The following is a 14,451-nucleotide window of genomic DNA, read 5'->3' as shown; positions in this document are numbered from 1 at the left end:
TCAGGAATGACCCGGTGCTTGCACAGGGGACCTTTACCTTTACCGTTTTACCACCAGAATCAAAATATGCTTAAGTTTGGAGCCCAAATACACTTTAGGTATAAATCAGAAGTGATCTACCAAGATCACCCAGTTGCCCTCCAGTGCCTTCTTAACTGTGGTTTGAATCTGTTGTTTCATGGTGAAGATTCTGCAAAACTTTTTTTTTTTAACCACCCTGGGCGAGTGATGATAAGCTGACAAAATTTGCAACAACTCCTATGTAAAGTCAGGTGCTTTCAGTAATCTGTCTCTGGCTGCTTCCACCTTTACAAGTCTCAAGATGGATACTTTTCTGAATTACGTCTGATGTGAAAACACTTACCTGTCAGCAGCAGCTTAAAATTTTCTGTAGAGATCATCAGAGCTGCAAAAAGAGTAGTTTCTGCATGCAGGGAAAGTAATCAGTTTCCTACCAGTAGCTTGTTTCAGTTCTGGTAATACGTAGTTTTATCTAAATGATCGTTGTGTATTTTCCAATGGATGGCTGAGAATGTTTTTGAATTGCTTATTGATGAGGCCAAGAGCTAACTTCCCTATATTGTTCAAGCTGGAGAACTAAGGAGACTAGTAATAAAATTCCTGCCTAGCCACAGACTAAGTGGATTAGCTTGGCAAGAAAGGTTCCTATCTGTCATTTCAAATGGGAAAGCATGAAAACTAACCAAGATTGCTAAGGACAAGACACGCCATAATGGTACTATATAAACAGTCTTTTTAAAGTTGAATTGTCTACAAAAAAGAAGGGCTTGTGTGTAAGCTATGAAATTGTACTGTCCTTGCATTGGATCCAAATGTTATAGAATCCTTAATTAAAGGATGACTGGATGCATCAGACATGGTGATCCGTAGTTTGATCACCATTTGGCGCCAAGACTGCAAACTAGGATCTGTAGCTGGATTGTTAACCACAGTTTGTATTTATTGTGGCTTGTTCCAGTGTCTGAATTCACAAACCACAATTCACCGAGTCATACATATAAGAGATGGCAGTATAAGAAAGACGACCTCTTCTCTGGAAGGCGAAATTAGGGTTTACCCACAAACTGGAATTTAGTGCTTACATCTATTAGACAAACCCGTTTGTTGCACAGTGCCCAGGTTACTGTGGCATGTGAATTCAGCCTTAATTCAGTTTCCTTCCATTTGTCCATGTCAGCCCTGATCCCTTTCCCCAAGAAGGTAAATTTATGGTACATTTGTGACTGCCAGAAGCAGAGAGCAGGTGTGCATCGGCCATTTTAGATTTCTCAAAAGAACCTCCCAGAGAGAAAAAAGCTACACCGGGAGGGTTGGGAGGGGAGTAGAGGACAGGAGTAGGTATGAGGTATAGAATAACAATAGACAGGCTAGAATAGAATATAGTAATTACCCTCTGTGTGTGTGTGTGTGTGTGTGTGTGTGTGTGTGTGTGTGTGAAGTGCCGTCAAGTCGTAGCCGACTTATGGCGACCCCTTTTTGGGGTTTTCATGGCAAGAGACTAACAGAGGTGGTTTGCCAGTGCCTTCCTCTGCACAGCAACCCTGGTCTTGCTTGGTGGTCTCCCATCCAAATACTAACCAGGGATGACCCTGCTTAGCTTCTGAGATCTGACGAGATCAGGCTAGCCTGGGCCATCCAGGTCAGGGCAGTAATTGCCATACACTGACTAAATCACGGAGCTGTGCTACAGAGCCTGCTTCCCCTTAGAAAGCAGGAGGAAACTGGGCTTCTGCAGGCTGTTTTCCCACCAGGGGGACAGGAAGTTAGATTTTAGTCCTGCTTTCCCCGGATGGAACAAGGAAAACAACCACTGCTCAAGACGCCCTTTGCCTCAGGAGAGAAGGAGCCTTCACGGTAAGTAATCAAGGCTCGGTTTACCCACAAACCGGAATTTGGTGCTTACATCTATTAGACAAACCCGTTTGTTGCACAGTGCCCAGGTTACTGTGGCATGTGAATGCAGCCTTGATTCAGTTTCCTTCCATCTGTCCACATCAGCCCTGATCCCTTTCCCCAAGAAGGTAAATTTATGGTACATTTGTGACTGCCAGAAGCAGAGAGCAGGTGTGCATCAGAAAGATGCCCACAAAGTAAGTACAGCCAGATAGTCCACGTCAAGGAAAACTAGGAAGACAGGCACCTCAGGGTGATAAATTCCTTTTGAACCTCAGAGATTAAGCCTGTCACAAGTTTGACAGAAGCAAAATTCCTCCACCAAGTCTTGCTGAGAGAATTCTTGCTACCTGACAAGGTTGGCCCTGCATTGGTGCAGTAACATAACTAAGCTTAGCCTAGGTTGGTTCAAGTCACTCCCCAGTAACTCACAAAAAAGGAAGCGAAAAAAGCTTAAGTGGAGAAATTCAAGAAAAGTTTTTTTAAAACAAATCATATAGTTCAGTGGAGTCTGAATGTGCAGAAAAATAATAAAACTAACCAGCTGTCTACTTATTTATTCCTAGCAGCAATACTGGTTCTTACAGCTAAAACGTGATGTTCCAGAGCAAAGAGTATCTTCAGGCAGCAAGGGTGGGTTAGAAGGGAAAGGGGATAAGAAAAGGACGTTCTCTTCCATTATAGGCTATATTATACAGAAGCTGCCGGCCATAACCTCCCGACCTCTTCCAACCAATGACAGGGCTCTCTCCAAGGAATTTTCTGGATAGGAGAGATACTGCCATCTCCCCTTCCCATACTAGATTCACAGCTGAACTGTGTGAGCTAATTAACAGGCCTTCGAGATGACCTTGGCCAGTAACCATCAGTTGGGGGGGGGTGGGCTGGCTGACACCTCCAGAGTTTAACCGGAATTTTCCTCTACGGTGGCTTCTCTCTTGAAATCACCCAGCAAACCTGCCTCTAATTGGGATAGGCTGTGATTCCCCAGCAAAAGACTCTGTGGGTTTTGCGCTCAGTGGGTTGCAATTGAAGCACCACTTCATCTCCTTGCAAACTTCTCCATGTCATGAGTACTCCAAAGAACAGGAGTGAGCTGTAGACGTAGTTCTGCCAGGTCCATGCAGATCCATTCTTTCAGTCTTATAAGACATCTCTGTGAAGTCCTCACTGGTGAAGTACGGATATCCATTGTTAGGCTTTTCTGCATAACGAACGATCTATAATTCTCTTAGCACTAGGATGATTTTGCTTTGGGGTTCACTAGGCAAACTTGATTTTTCTATTAACAGTTTCTAATGTCAAATAAACCTGGTGGCCAGACCAGCTGAAATTTGCTGGCCAAAATAAGTTAACATTGGCTCTGTTCAGATAGGTTTGTTTTGGCTATGGTTGCCAGCCTTGCACCGGCAACCCCTAGGAGCTTTTGGAGTGGAGCATGGTGGGGGAGTGTCACTGATGCTGTGACATCACTTCTGGATGATTACCTGGAAGTGCCCACACATACATACTTGCATTGCTCTAGGAATTCCCCAGATAGCTACGGTGAAGTCCATAGAAATTGAGGAAATCCTAGAGCGCTGCAAACGTGGTGACCAGATGTGACATTATCACGTCCACTGCAAGAGTGGGGAAGAGTCAGTGGAAGTCAGAGGTTGTCGGCCACAGTGGGCAATATGAGAAACTGGGAGTTGCCACTACACTTATGCTATAGGTTGTTCTGGTGCTGTTTTCTCTTCTTTGGGTTTTTAGCAATTTTAATCCCTTAAGAAAGCCTTTAAGCAGAAAATGAAAGGCAGTTGTGTCTATTCTCTCCAGTCTGCCCTGTTTAGGTCTTGTATTGCTTACATTGTGCTAAAGTTCACTGGAATTGTATGAATATTGTCCCCTGGGTCTTTCATAAAAACTAGATGCGTATCTCATTAGGCTTTTCCAGTGAGCAAAGTTTTAAATGAAGGAACAAATAAATATTTGATGCAAATGCTTTCATTGTCTCCCAGAGGGTACAGGCCATACAAATGCCTTTTACAAGGGTGTTTTCTCCCCATCGTCTGCTGCTTCAAGTAAAATTACTCCAATAAGGTAGAGATTTCGCAATGTCTTTTATTGTTAAAGAAGCATCCGCTTCTTTTATTTGGCCATTTACATTCACTCTCCTTTTCAATTTTAATTTAAAGTTTAGATATTTTTCTATCATGGCAGTATGAGAATGGTTTCTCCATCAGAAGCATGGGAAATAAAGTAAAAGGTAAACATATTGGGGCACTTAACTGCATGCATTGTTGAAGAAATGTGACGCTGTAAACCACTACTGGAGAGCCAGCATGGTGTAATGGCTAAGAACGGCAGACTCTAAACTGGAGAATCAGGTTCAGTTCCCCACTCCTCCACATGAAGCCTGCTGGGTGACCTTGGGCCAGTCACAGTTCTCTCAGAACTATGTCAGCCCACTCAGAGGCAAGGTATAGCAAACCACCTCCCAAGCATCTCTTGCCTTGAAAACCCAATGGGATTGCCAGAAGTCACCTGTAACTTGACGGCAAAAACAACACAAAACCACTGTTGCATTCCACTCAGATCTTTTTTCCAGCTAGTAAGAACATGACCTAGTCTTTGGTATCTTCTACCCTTCCTCGCAGTTTGGAGGTAAGCAAATCATGGCCCAAGGCCAGGGCCTGCCAGCCAAGATGTTTTACCTGGGAGGTTCCTTGGTGTTCACTGCAATTTTCCACTTTCCACCAGCTGGTCTAACTTCTTACTATGCTGGCTCAATCTCTGTCTAAGCTGTACCACTCACACTCTGTGTGTGCTTGGAGAGGTTGTTAGATGACATATGCCTTCCTATGACTTAAAAAAAATTCCTTCTGTACAGAAGAATGCCACCTCAGCAAGGAGGCTAGAATGGCTTCCCCTAGCATTTCTGCTTTCTATCTACAAGGAATTTGGAGTCATGGAGGGGACTTGGGAGAAGCAGTCCATCATGCGAACTGCAGCCTGCAGTCCAGAAACAGGTTTACCCCCTTAGCGAAAACAAACCTCTTGTTTAGGGGAGAACATATGGGGGAGGAGAGATGGGCTGTACCTTCCCTTCCCCAGTCTTGTGATGGGTCAAAACATCACTAGTGACCTGCGGGGGCAGGGGTCATGTTCAATTTGGGTGAGGCAAGGAGAGAAGGGTCCATGGGGGAGCCTATATAATAAAAGCCCAAATCCCCATCATTTAGAAGAGCTGGTTTTTATATGCCGACTTTCTCTACCACTTAAGGAAGACTCAAACCGGCTTACAATCACCTTCCCTTCCTCTCCCCACAACAGACACCCTGTGAGGTAGGTGGGGCTGAGAGTGTGACTAGCCCAAGGTCACCCAGCTGGCTTCATGTGTAGGAGTGGGGAAACAAATCCACTTCGCCAGATTAGCCTCCACTGCTCATGTGGAGGAGTGGGGAATCAAACCCAGTTCTCAAGATCAGAGTCCACCGCTCCAAACCACTGCTCTTAACCACTACACCACGCTGGTTCAAACCCACACCCAATGGGAAGGTCCACCAAGACCCCGGGGCCAGGCATTTCTGCGTCTTTTTCTCTCTCCTTTCGCCCTACCTACTTAAATTCTGGCCAAGGGAAAGTAGAGAGGGAAGTAGAGAGCTTCAGATGGGACGAGATGGCAGCCCATATTCTCCATGTCCTTACTGCTGCCCTCCATGTTGCTGCTGTTCCTCCTTTGTCCTCTCTTTGGTAGGATCTGCAAGGGGTTGGAGGGAGACAGCAATTGTGTGTGAGGCTACCGAAGCTCACGCGCAATAATGCTGCTAAAGAAATAGCTTATCCATCTTCTGGATTCCAGGAGGCTGAAGTCAGCTGAGCTTCTTTCTGAGTAAACAGGTTTTTGCAAAGCATGTGTCACTGGGGAGACTAACAGAGCAGTGTAAATTCCCTCGCTTCTCTCCCTTCTCTTCAAAACTTTTGATTCTCTCCAGATGCCCAAAATTGCTATTAAGGGTGTTTCCACAAGTGACTCCAAGAGGTCCATTTGGTGTCCAGTGCTGTACTTCTGAATGTTGCTAATGCAATGTTAAAAGCAAAGAGAGAGGAAGAGAGAGATGCCCAGTTCTGGTGGGTGTGATTCTTCGTTGGATTTGCAGACATGGAAAATTCAAGTGCCATTATGTGTCACTTGTGAAAATGCCCTGAGCTTCTAAGGCTAGCATGAAATTTTCATAAAAGAAATGAAAGTATGCAGACTCTTGGGCAGAGTAAAGGGGACATGGTTGCAATTACGGCCATGCCGGAGTTCGGAGTCCTGAATTTTATAGATTAAAAAGTTCCAACCACCTGAATGACCCGAGACTGAGCAACCTAGAGGTGGTATATTGTTTCCCCCATCGAGGAGCTATTACAAATGAAGTAAATCTTCGCTTACCGGCATCCATTGAGCTAGAAATACACCCTAGGGTCTTGATGTCTTTTGGCTGTTACAAGAACAACAGTCGTCCCTGACAAAACTTGCAAATGAATGAAGGCAGTTACATTGTATTTGCATATTGGATGTAATATATTCATTGCATTTCTGTCTTGGCACATTTTATTACAATATCAAAATGAGCTCAAATTGGTTTTTACAATTAAAATGAAAGTCAGCATTCAGTTTGCTGGGCTGCATTCTGTTTTCTGACACTTGGGATGGGGAAACTTCCGTTTTTAGAGGAGGCTGTGCTTGAAATTAATCTAGAATTATGTTCAGTGACCACCTCTGCCTGTATATGTTCTTGAGCATTTCAGCTACAATTATTTAAGGAATGAAATTCTCTTGAAGATTTAGTCTTGTTAAACATCTACTTCAGCAATATATTTAAATTGCTTGCTCTTTCTTTAAAAAATATATCTAGGTAACATATATTACATAGAGAAATATGTGCTGAAAATAAGAAAATGTCTGCTACTGAGCCACCTAAGGGTATCTAGGTAACATATATTACATAGAGAAATATGTGCTGAAAATAAGAAAATGTCTGCTACTGAGCCACCTAAGGGCAACTTCACACAGAGAGCCAGCATGGTGTAGTGGTTACAAGCGGTGGACTCAAATCTGGAGACCCAGATTTGATTCCCCACTCCTCCACATTTAGAGGAGGGGCCGTGGCTCAGTGGTAGAGCATCTGCTTGGCATGCAGAAGGTCCCAGGTTCAATCCCCAGCATCTCCAAGTAAAGGGACCTGGCAAGTAGATGATCTGAAAGACCTCTACCTGAGACCCTGGAGAGCCGCTGCCGGTCTGAGTAGACAGTGCTGACTTTGATGGACCAAGGGTCTGATTCAGTATAAGGCAGCTTCATGTGTTCAGCTTCATGAGCGGCGGAGGCTAATCTGGTGAACCATGTTGGTTTCCCCACTTCTACACATGAAGTCTGCTGGGTGACCTTGGGCTAGTCAGTTTCTCAGAACTCTCTCAGCCCCACAAGGTGGAGAGGGGAGTGGAAGGGAAGGAGTTTGTAAGCCAGTTTGAGACTCCTTAAAGGTAGAGCAAAGGGGAGTATAAAAAAATAAACTCTTCTTCTCTTCTTCTACCGCACATGGCATATTCAGTGTGAGTTTCAGATAATGCCTTGTATCCTGTACTTTCCTTCCATTTGTGCAGTGTGGTCCTCCGTTAAGAGCATGTCTTCGCAGCACTAGGTGCTTAACACTCACACAAGATGTCTTGTGTGAGTGGAAAGAGCTTAGCACCAGAGGACCATGCAACCCACACAAAAGAAAAGTATGCTAATGGCCCCACTCATATTGTTGGTCCACCGCTAGCATGATCTGGGGTTTCCTGCGTAGGCATTTTAAAGCTTCCCCTTGGTTGTCGGAACCGTCTGTCCCACTGCCTGCGCAGTCTTTACCCTTTGCCTTCTTTCTCTGCTCTGCTCGGTGCTTTGCAGCAGACCGAGAAATGAAAGGGTCGGAGGGTAAGCCATACAGGCCACAAGTTTAGGATGCAACACAGTGGGATGCAACACAGGTATGCCACTAGTAGTAAAGAGGAGGGAACGATTTATCATCTTAATATTGCATGCCAAGTTTTTTTTTTTTTTTTTTTTTTTTTTTTAAGGTAAAGGTCCCTTGTGCAAGCACCGGGTCATTTCTGACCCATGGGGTGACGTCACATCCCGACCATTTTTTTTATTTATTTTTTGCCATGCCAAATATGGGGACAGTTCTGTTTGCAGCTTCATTGTTTAGGGGGAGATCGTAACCCTCATAGATGGCTGCTTAGCCATTCCTCCAGGAGGAGGAGGAGGAGGAGTTGGTTTTTATATGCCGACTTTCTCTACCATTTAAGGAAAAATAAAACTGGCTTACAATCGCCTTCCCTTCCCCTCCCCACAAAAGACACAATACAGTGCTTTCTCAAGCTTACAAAAAGCACAATCCTGGGGGAGGGGGGTTAGATCCGCAATGGCCAGGAGCAGCGCGGCAGCTCCACCTCCTCAGAGGCTTCCTGGCCGCTGAAAAGAAAACATTGTACAAATAAAAAAGAAGAGTTGGTTTTTATATGTCGACTTGCTCTACCATGTAAGGAAGAATCAAACCAGCTTACAATCACCTTCCCTTCCCCTCCCCCAAACAGACAACCTATGAGGTAGGTGGGGCTGAGAGAGCTCTAAGAAAGCTGTGATTAACCCAAGGTCACCCAGCAGGCTTCATGTGGAGGAGCGGGGAATCAAACCCTATTCTCCAGATTAGAGTCAGCCACTCCAAACCACTGCTCTTAACCACCACAACACACTTTTTCTAGGGACAACAAGTACCATTATTTTTGTGTGTGCTCACTTGCTTTTTGTTTCCAATCCCCTGCTTAGCTGGTTCGGACAGATATTGGCTGCAGCAGATAAAACTGGATATGCCACACAAATCCGTTCTAAGCTACTCACGTGCCATTATATACTGACAGCAAGTGTTTGCTGTGCTCCCTGGGTGCAGCACCCTCAAGACAGCATAAATCAGCCAGAACTTCAAGAGAATGTGGATGCCCTGGAGACATTTGTCTGTTTTGCTCCCTCAGCTTCCAAAACCTTGCTCTAGGAGGGAAAGAAGCAATATACAACACTGCAGATTTGTTAAACATGTTCATTTTCCCCCTTTCATGTTCTGTGACCTCCTGTCACGCACATACACCTGAACGCGCACGAAGTTGCCTTATTCTGAGTCACACCACCAGCACATCAAGGTCAGTTTAGTCTACTCCGACTGGCAGCAGCTCTCCAGGGTCTCAGGCAAAGGTTGTCCATGTCACCTTCTGGATGGTCCTTTTAACTGGCGATGCCGGGGATTGAACCTGGAGCCTTCTACATGCAAAGCAGAGGCTCTTCCACTGAGCCACAGGCTCTCCCCATTGAGTCATTTATGAGCTGCAATATTTTCAATCATATTCCTTTACCTAAAGAAGCACATTACAGAGCAGCGCTTTGCTGCAGTTTTTAGTCATCCCTCTACCCAAGCTGCCTCTGTTGGCCACAGATAGCGTGCCTGTATGGCTAATGATACTTTGATAAGGAGTCAAATGATGTGCAGGCAGAATAGAGCTGCCAACCTCCTGGTAGCACCTGGAGTTCTCCCATTATTACAGTTGATCTCCGGATGACCAAGATCATTTCCCCTGGAGAAAATGACTGCTTTGGAGGGTGGACTCCAGGGCATTATACCCTGCTGAGGTCCCTCCCCTCTTCAAATCCCGCGCTCCCTAGGCTCCACCTCCAAAATCTCCAAGTATTTCCCAACACAGAGCTGGCAACCCTAAGGCAGAAGGGTGTGGGGGGTCCCTTTTTGTCTGATGTGGGCTTGTAGGTAAGCCTGAGCTAAATCATTTGAAAACCACCTGATCGGGTCAAAGTCTTTGTACAAGCAGTTCAGCAACTTAACACTCAAAAGAACAAAATCCGTTTGATCTGATTGCATCATCAGTGGATTTTAAAATGCTGCTTGTGCACAGTAAGAGAGACAGCGTGGTGTAGTGGTTGAGAGCCGTGGTTTGGAGCAGTGGACTCTGGTCTGGAGAACTGGGTTTGATTCCCCACTCCTCCACATGAGCGGCGGAGGCTAATCTGGTGGACTGGATTTGTTTCCTCCACTCCCACACATGAAGCCAGCTGGGTGACCTTGGGCTAGGCACAGCTTTCTCAGCCCCACCTACCTCACAGAGTGTCTGTTGTGGGGAGGGGAAGGGAAGGTCATGGTAAGCCAGTTTGATTCTTCCTTAAGTGGTAGCGAAAGTCGGCATATAAAAACTAACTCTTCTTCTCAGTTCTGAGTGTTGTTTTACACTGAATGTGACATTCCACTGATAGCATTCTTGCATCTGTGAATTCTGTAGTTACCACCTCACAAACAGTTGCCTCAGTTTTATGCACCTCAGGGAATCACGTGATGATTTTCCTCAGCCAGTTACCTAAGTGCGATTTTGAGAACCTTTACGGAACACCTGAAGTGCCGAATTAAATTATGGGTGGTCTTGAAGGATATTTGGATGTAGCCGTGGTGTAGGTTTTTAATACCTTGTTAAATCCCCAAGAATTAAAGCAAGAGATTCAGGAATATTTGTTTCCTTCCCATGTTTATCCCAAAACTTCCCCAAGGAAAAATCTTGTGCAATTTAATATAAATGCTACAGAGGGTACGAGTATTAGCAATACAAGCAATGGATGTTTTATGCACTCTTAACCTATTGCATTTGCCTCTTATTCGTACAAAATATAGGTCTAATCCTAGTTTTAACTGAGACATCCCCTTTACATATTTGTTCAATTTCCAGGAAGCTCTCAATCTAAATTCTGTGTGAGTTTCTCTTGTCGGCTGCGATGGCCTCTCTCTGTGGAAAGTCATAGCTGGGAGCTTCTCCCTAGACCGTGTTTTCCCATTTCTTCAATGATTTAAACCATCCAGACACAACAGTAAATATTCATTTTTAACAGCTCTGCAGGACTGCAGGTGTTAATTAAAAATTCAGTAATCAGGTTATGCATTCTGTCAACAGCGTAATCCCACTGAGAATATCCTCTGGCTATTTGTATCCTACATTATACAAAACTCCCAAACTTTTTCTGTTTCAGCCTACTTAATCCGCTTCCTAGGACTCTATTCATGTATATGAATCCATTCAGTGTGTCAGGGGCCTTTATTCATACCAGGCAATTTTTCACCTCATCATAATCAACATTAAATAGATATCAGAACTGATCACCAGCTGGATCCCGGATTTACATTTCCAAGACAACCGCAGAAACCCTTCTTGCTTGTATGTTAGTCTTTCAGAATATTTACATGGGGTTTCTCCCCAGTTAATAAATACTAAAGCCCATTATGTGGATGACCCCGAAACTATGCATCTCTCCAATTTAAGCCACCAGAAACAGCTAAACCGGTGCCTAGAAACGGTTGTCAAGTGGTTTGAGGGAGAACAAGCTGAAACCGAAACCGACGAAGACAAAGATGATGCTGGTAGGGAAGGCCAATTGCATGGGATTGCCACCAGTGCAAATTGATGGTGTGATGGCCCGCTTCTGTGGCTTGGTGAAAAACCTGGGAGAAACACTGGATCCAGCTTTGCTCTTAGAACAGCAAGTACATATACATAGGGCTGCCTTTCAAAACTTTGTAACTTCAGCTGTACAGAATGCTGCTGCTAGATTTACTTGGTGTGCATCAATTTGACTGGTTACCTATTTGTTTCTGGGCACAATTCAAGGTGTTGGCTGCTACCTTTATATCTTTATATGGCCTGGGACTCACATCTAATAACCCTCTTTTCTGTATGATTCCATGTGCCAACGAAGGTCATCAGTAGGGTTGCCAGATCCCGTCTCTCCTACGGCGGGAGGTTTTGGGGGCGGGGATCGCATGCACACAGCCGCGAGCGACAGAAACCCGTCACTTCCAGTATATTTCCAGAAGCACCACAGCACAATGGGACGATTTACCGCTCAAATCCCAATTTGAGTGGTAAATCATCCCATCGCGCTGCAGCGCTTCCGGAAGTGACGGAACCGCGTTGCTCACAGCCATACACGTGCAATCCTTATTGTGAGCCAACCGATAGATTGTTGGGCAATTGCCCACCATTGCAAGCCACTTGGCAATCCTAGTCATCAAGCATCTAACTTTTGGTTGTTCCTTCTATTTTGGAGGCTCTTTCTCTGCTTTCCCAGCATGCTCATGTCAATTGCCATATCCACACTTTGGAACAGCCCTTTGGATATGGCATGGAAAGCTCCCACACACTCGCTCTTCCATCAATGGCGCAATTTGGCAGAAGTAACTAATGAATGTCTCCGATTGGCAGCTGGTAGTGATAGTTGTTGCAGGAGTTGAAGTTTTAACTCAAGATTGTCAGATCTCAGAAGCTACGCTGGAAGACCAGGGTCACTACGCAGAGGCAGGCAATGGCAAACCACCTCTGAATGCCTCTTGCCTTGAAAGCAGTATGGGGTCAACATAAGTTAGCTGCAACTTGATGGCTCTTTCCAACACCATATGTCTCAACTATGTTTGTATTTTCTAAACCACCTTGGGCATTGTAGAAAGGTAGGATATAAATATTTAAAATAAATAAATAACCTTCTCTTTACTGACAGTAGAGCAACAGCTGCTAATGGTAATTGTAGCAGTTGCAGCTCTAAGTCCACCGTGAGCTGACCTGGCTTATTGTGTTCATTCACCCTTGACTGTAGGAAGCATAGTGCGGGCGACGTATAACGTTTGTGTGCCATATCCAGAGTACCAAGGCTTATCTTGGCACACTGGAAGCTTTTCTTTCACTGATCTTTAGCTTGTATAAGAAGAATGTTCAGCATTTTGGAGCAGGGGAGACAATACCACCATGAAAAAGGAAGATGGACCCCAGCTTAATTTACTCAGTAGGCTCTCAATGAGGAGCAAGTTCTTTCATTTTGTGTGTGTCTGTGTCTGTCCTTTCAAAAGTTTGCACTGAAGATATGGGAGCCCTGGATGGGTTTATTATGATCATTGATCACAATACTTACTGTGAAATAATAGTTCATACTTAAAGTTGCTGTTAACATTGCTTGTTCAGGGCATATGTAGGAAGCGGATGATACAGTGTACCAAACTGGAGATTTTATTTGCTCCTCATATCGGGGAGGAGTGTGTATGTATGTAGTCTACCGTATATCTCCCCCGCTTCCTCTGTCTGTAATGGCTGGTGAATTTTCAGCACATCAAAATAGCGACATTCCTACCTCCATCCCAAAGCTACTGGGCCTAGAGGATTCTTTATATGGTAACATTTTCCCCAGCATTTTAGTTATCATCTGCTATTTCCAAGGGGAGGGTGCTGCAAGATTCTTCCAGTGCTTTTATCACCCCGGCTTCTCTGATCAGGAAGGTAATTTATTGCTGATTGCAGAACTCTTGAACTCCGCCTGGCAGCTGCATTCTGAACCTTCTCTGATCCCTCCTCTTAGTAATTTATTTATGTATTCATGTGAAATTATTTTTGGGACTGCTTAAGAACCTCTTGACATTGCAATATCCATGTTTTAGAATCTTACACTGTTTTGTTTTCTGTTTTTTTCCCCCTTCCTTCTTCCCCTTTCTCCCTTTGTATTCCAGATAACAGACGCGTAACATTGGAAAGGTCACGTTCCCGCCACAATGGATCTATCACAGCAGTATGAATCCCCTAATGCCAAAGAACTGAAGAGGTGTTTTATTTACTTTAAATGGAGACATTATGAAAGAGCTTAAATGTGTGAAGAGCAACAATGTCCACAAATAAAAGTTAAATGAATTCCAGGGAACGACGACGAGGAGAATAAATATGTATTTTACAAAAGTTATTACCTTAAAAATATACTTATTGTACTTACTACGGCAATTCTCAAGAACTGCAAGCAGTGTTAAAAATAAGATTCTGTATCTTCTTATTTAATATTATGGGCTGCTGTTAAGCTGGTGACTAAGGCCACACTCTGCTGTGCTCATGTGCCATTCCCATAAATTTCAGTTGGGTTTGCACAGGGAAACTTGGATTGTTGCTCAAAGTGAGGGGAAATGTTATGGCTAAATTTAAAGTGAATGGGGAGTGCATGTGCTGGAAAAGGGAGCACCATCAAAAGATCGGGTCAACTAAGAGCCCATTTATAGCTCTTATTCAGACATGAAAGGAAAAAAAGGAAAATTTGCATATTAATGAATTCAGATATGAGCTGATTTAGCACACATCATGAGAGACCTTTTTGTAAGCTTGAGAAAACACTGTATAGTCCCCATCAATTTCCTTAAACTCTTATCTCAAGTTTTAAGCATGATGGATTCAGCTATTTTGGTTGCAGTTAAACTTTATCACAAATCTACAGCCTCCGTGGTAGAAAGATATATAGCTTATCTCTGCTAAAAAAAGATTTTTAAAAAGAGAATGAGAACATAGGATTGTACCAAAGTTAAACCATATCATTTACAGAATATGTTTTTAACTATATTTAAAGATGTATTTTCTACTTATGCACTTATATAAACTTTATACAGATATTTTGAGGGAACA

At 44.0% G+C, this 14,451-nt stretch overlaps 1 protein-coding gene across 1 annotated transcript in view; it reads left to right on the top strand.

The window, feature by feature from the left end:
• The window catches only part of DIAPH2 (diaphanous related formin 2), a 421,870-nt gene extending 408,061 nt beyond the window's left edge, over nucleotides 1-13,809 (top strand). Inside the window, exon 28 of the mRNA XM_056859236.1 lies at nucleotides 13,521-13,809. Coding sequence (XP_056715214.1) covers nucleotides 13,521-13,585 — 65 coding nt within the window. The 3' untranslated portion in view covers nucleotides 13,586-13,809. The remainder of the gene's footprint in view (nucleotides 1-13,520) is intronic.
• The last annotated feature ends 642 nt before the right edge of the window (nucleotides 13,810-14,451 follow it).

Source organism: Euleptes europaea, chromosome 13 (genome assembly GCF_029931775.1).
Source record: "Euleptes europaea isolate rEulEur1 chromosome 13, rEulEur1.hap1, whole genome shotgun sequence".
In the NCBI taxonomy this organism is placed as follows: domain Eukaryota; kingdom Metazoa; phylum Chordata; class Lepidosauria; order Squamata; family Sphaerodactylidae; genus Euleptes; species Euleptes europaea.
Note: the sequence above shows the minus strand (reverse complement) of the source record. Positions and strands in the feature narration are given on the sequence as shown.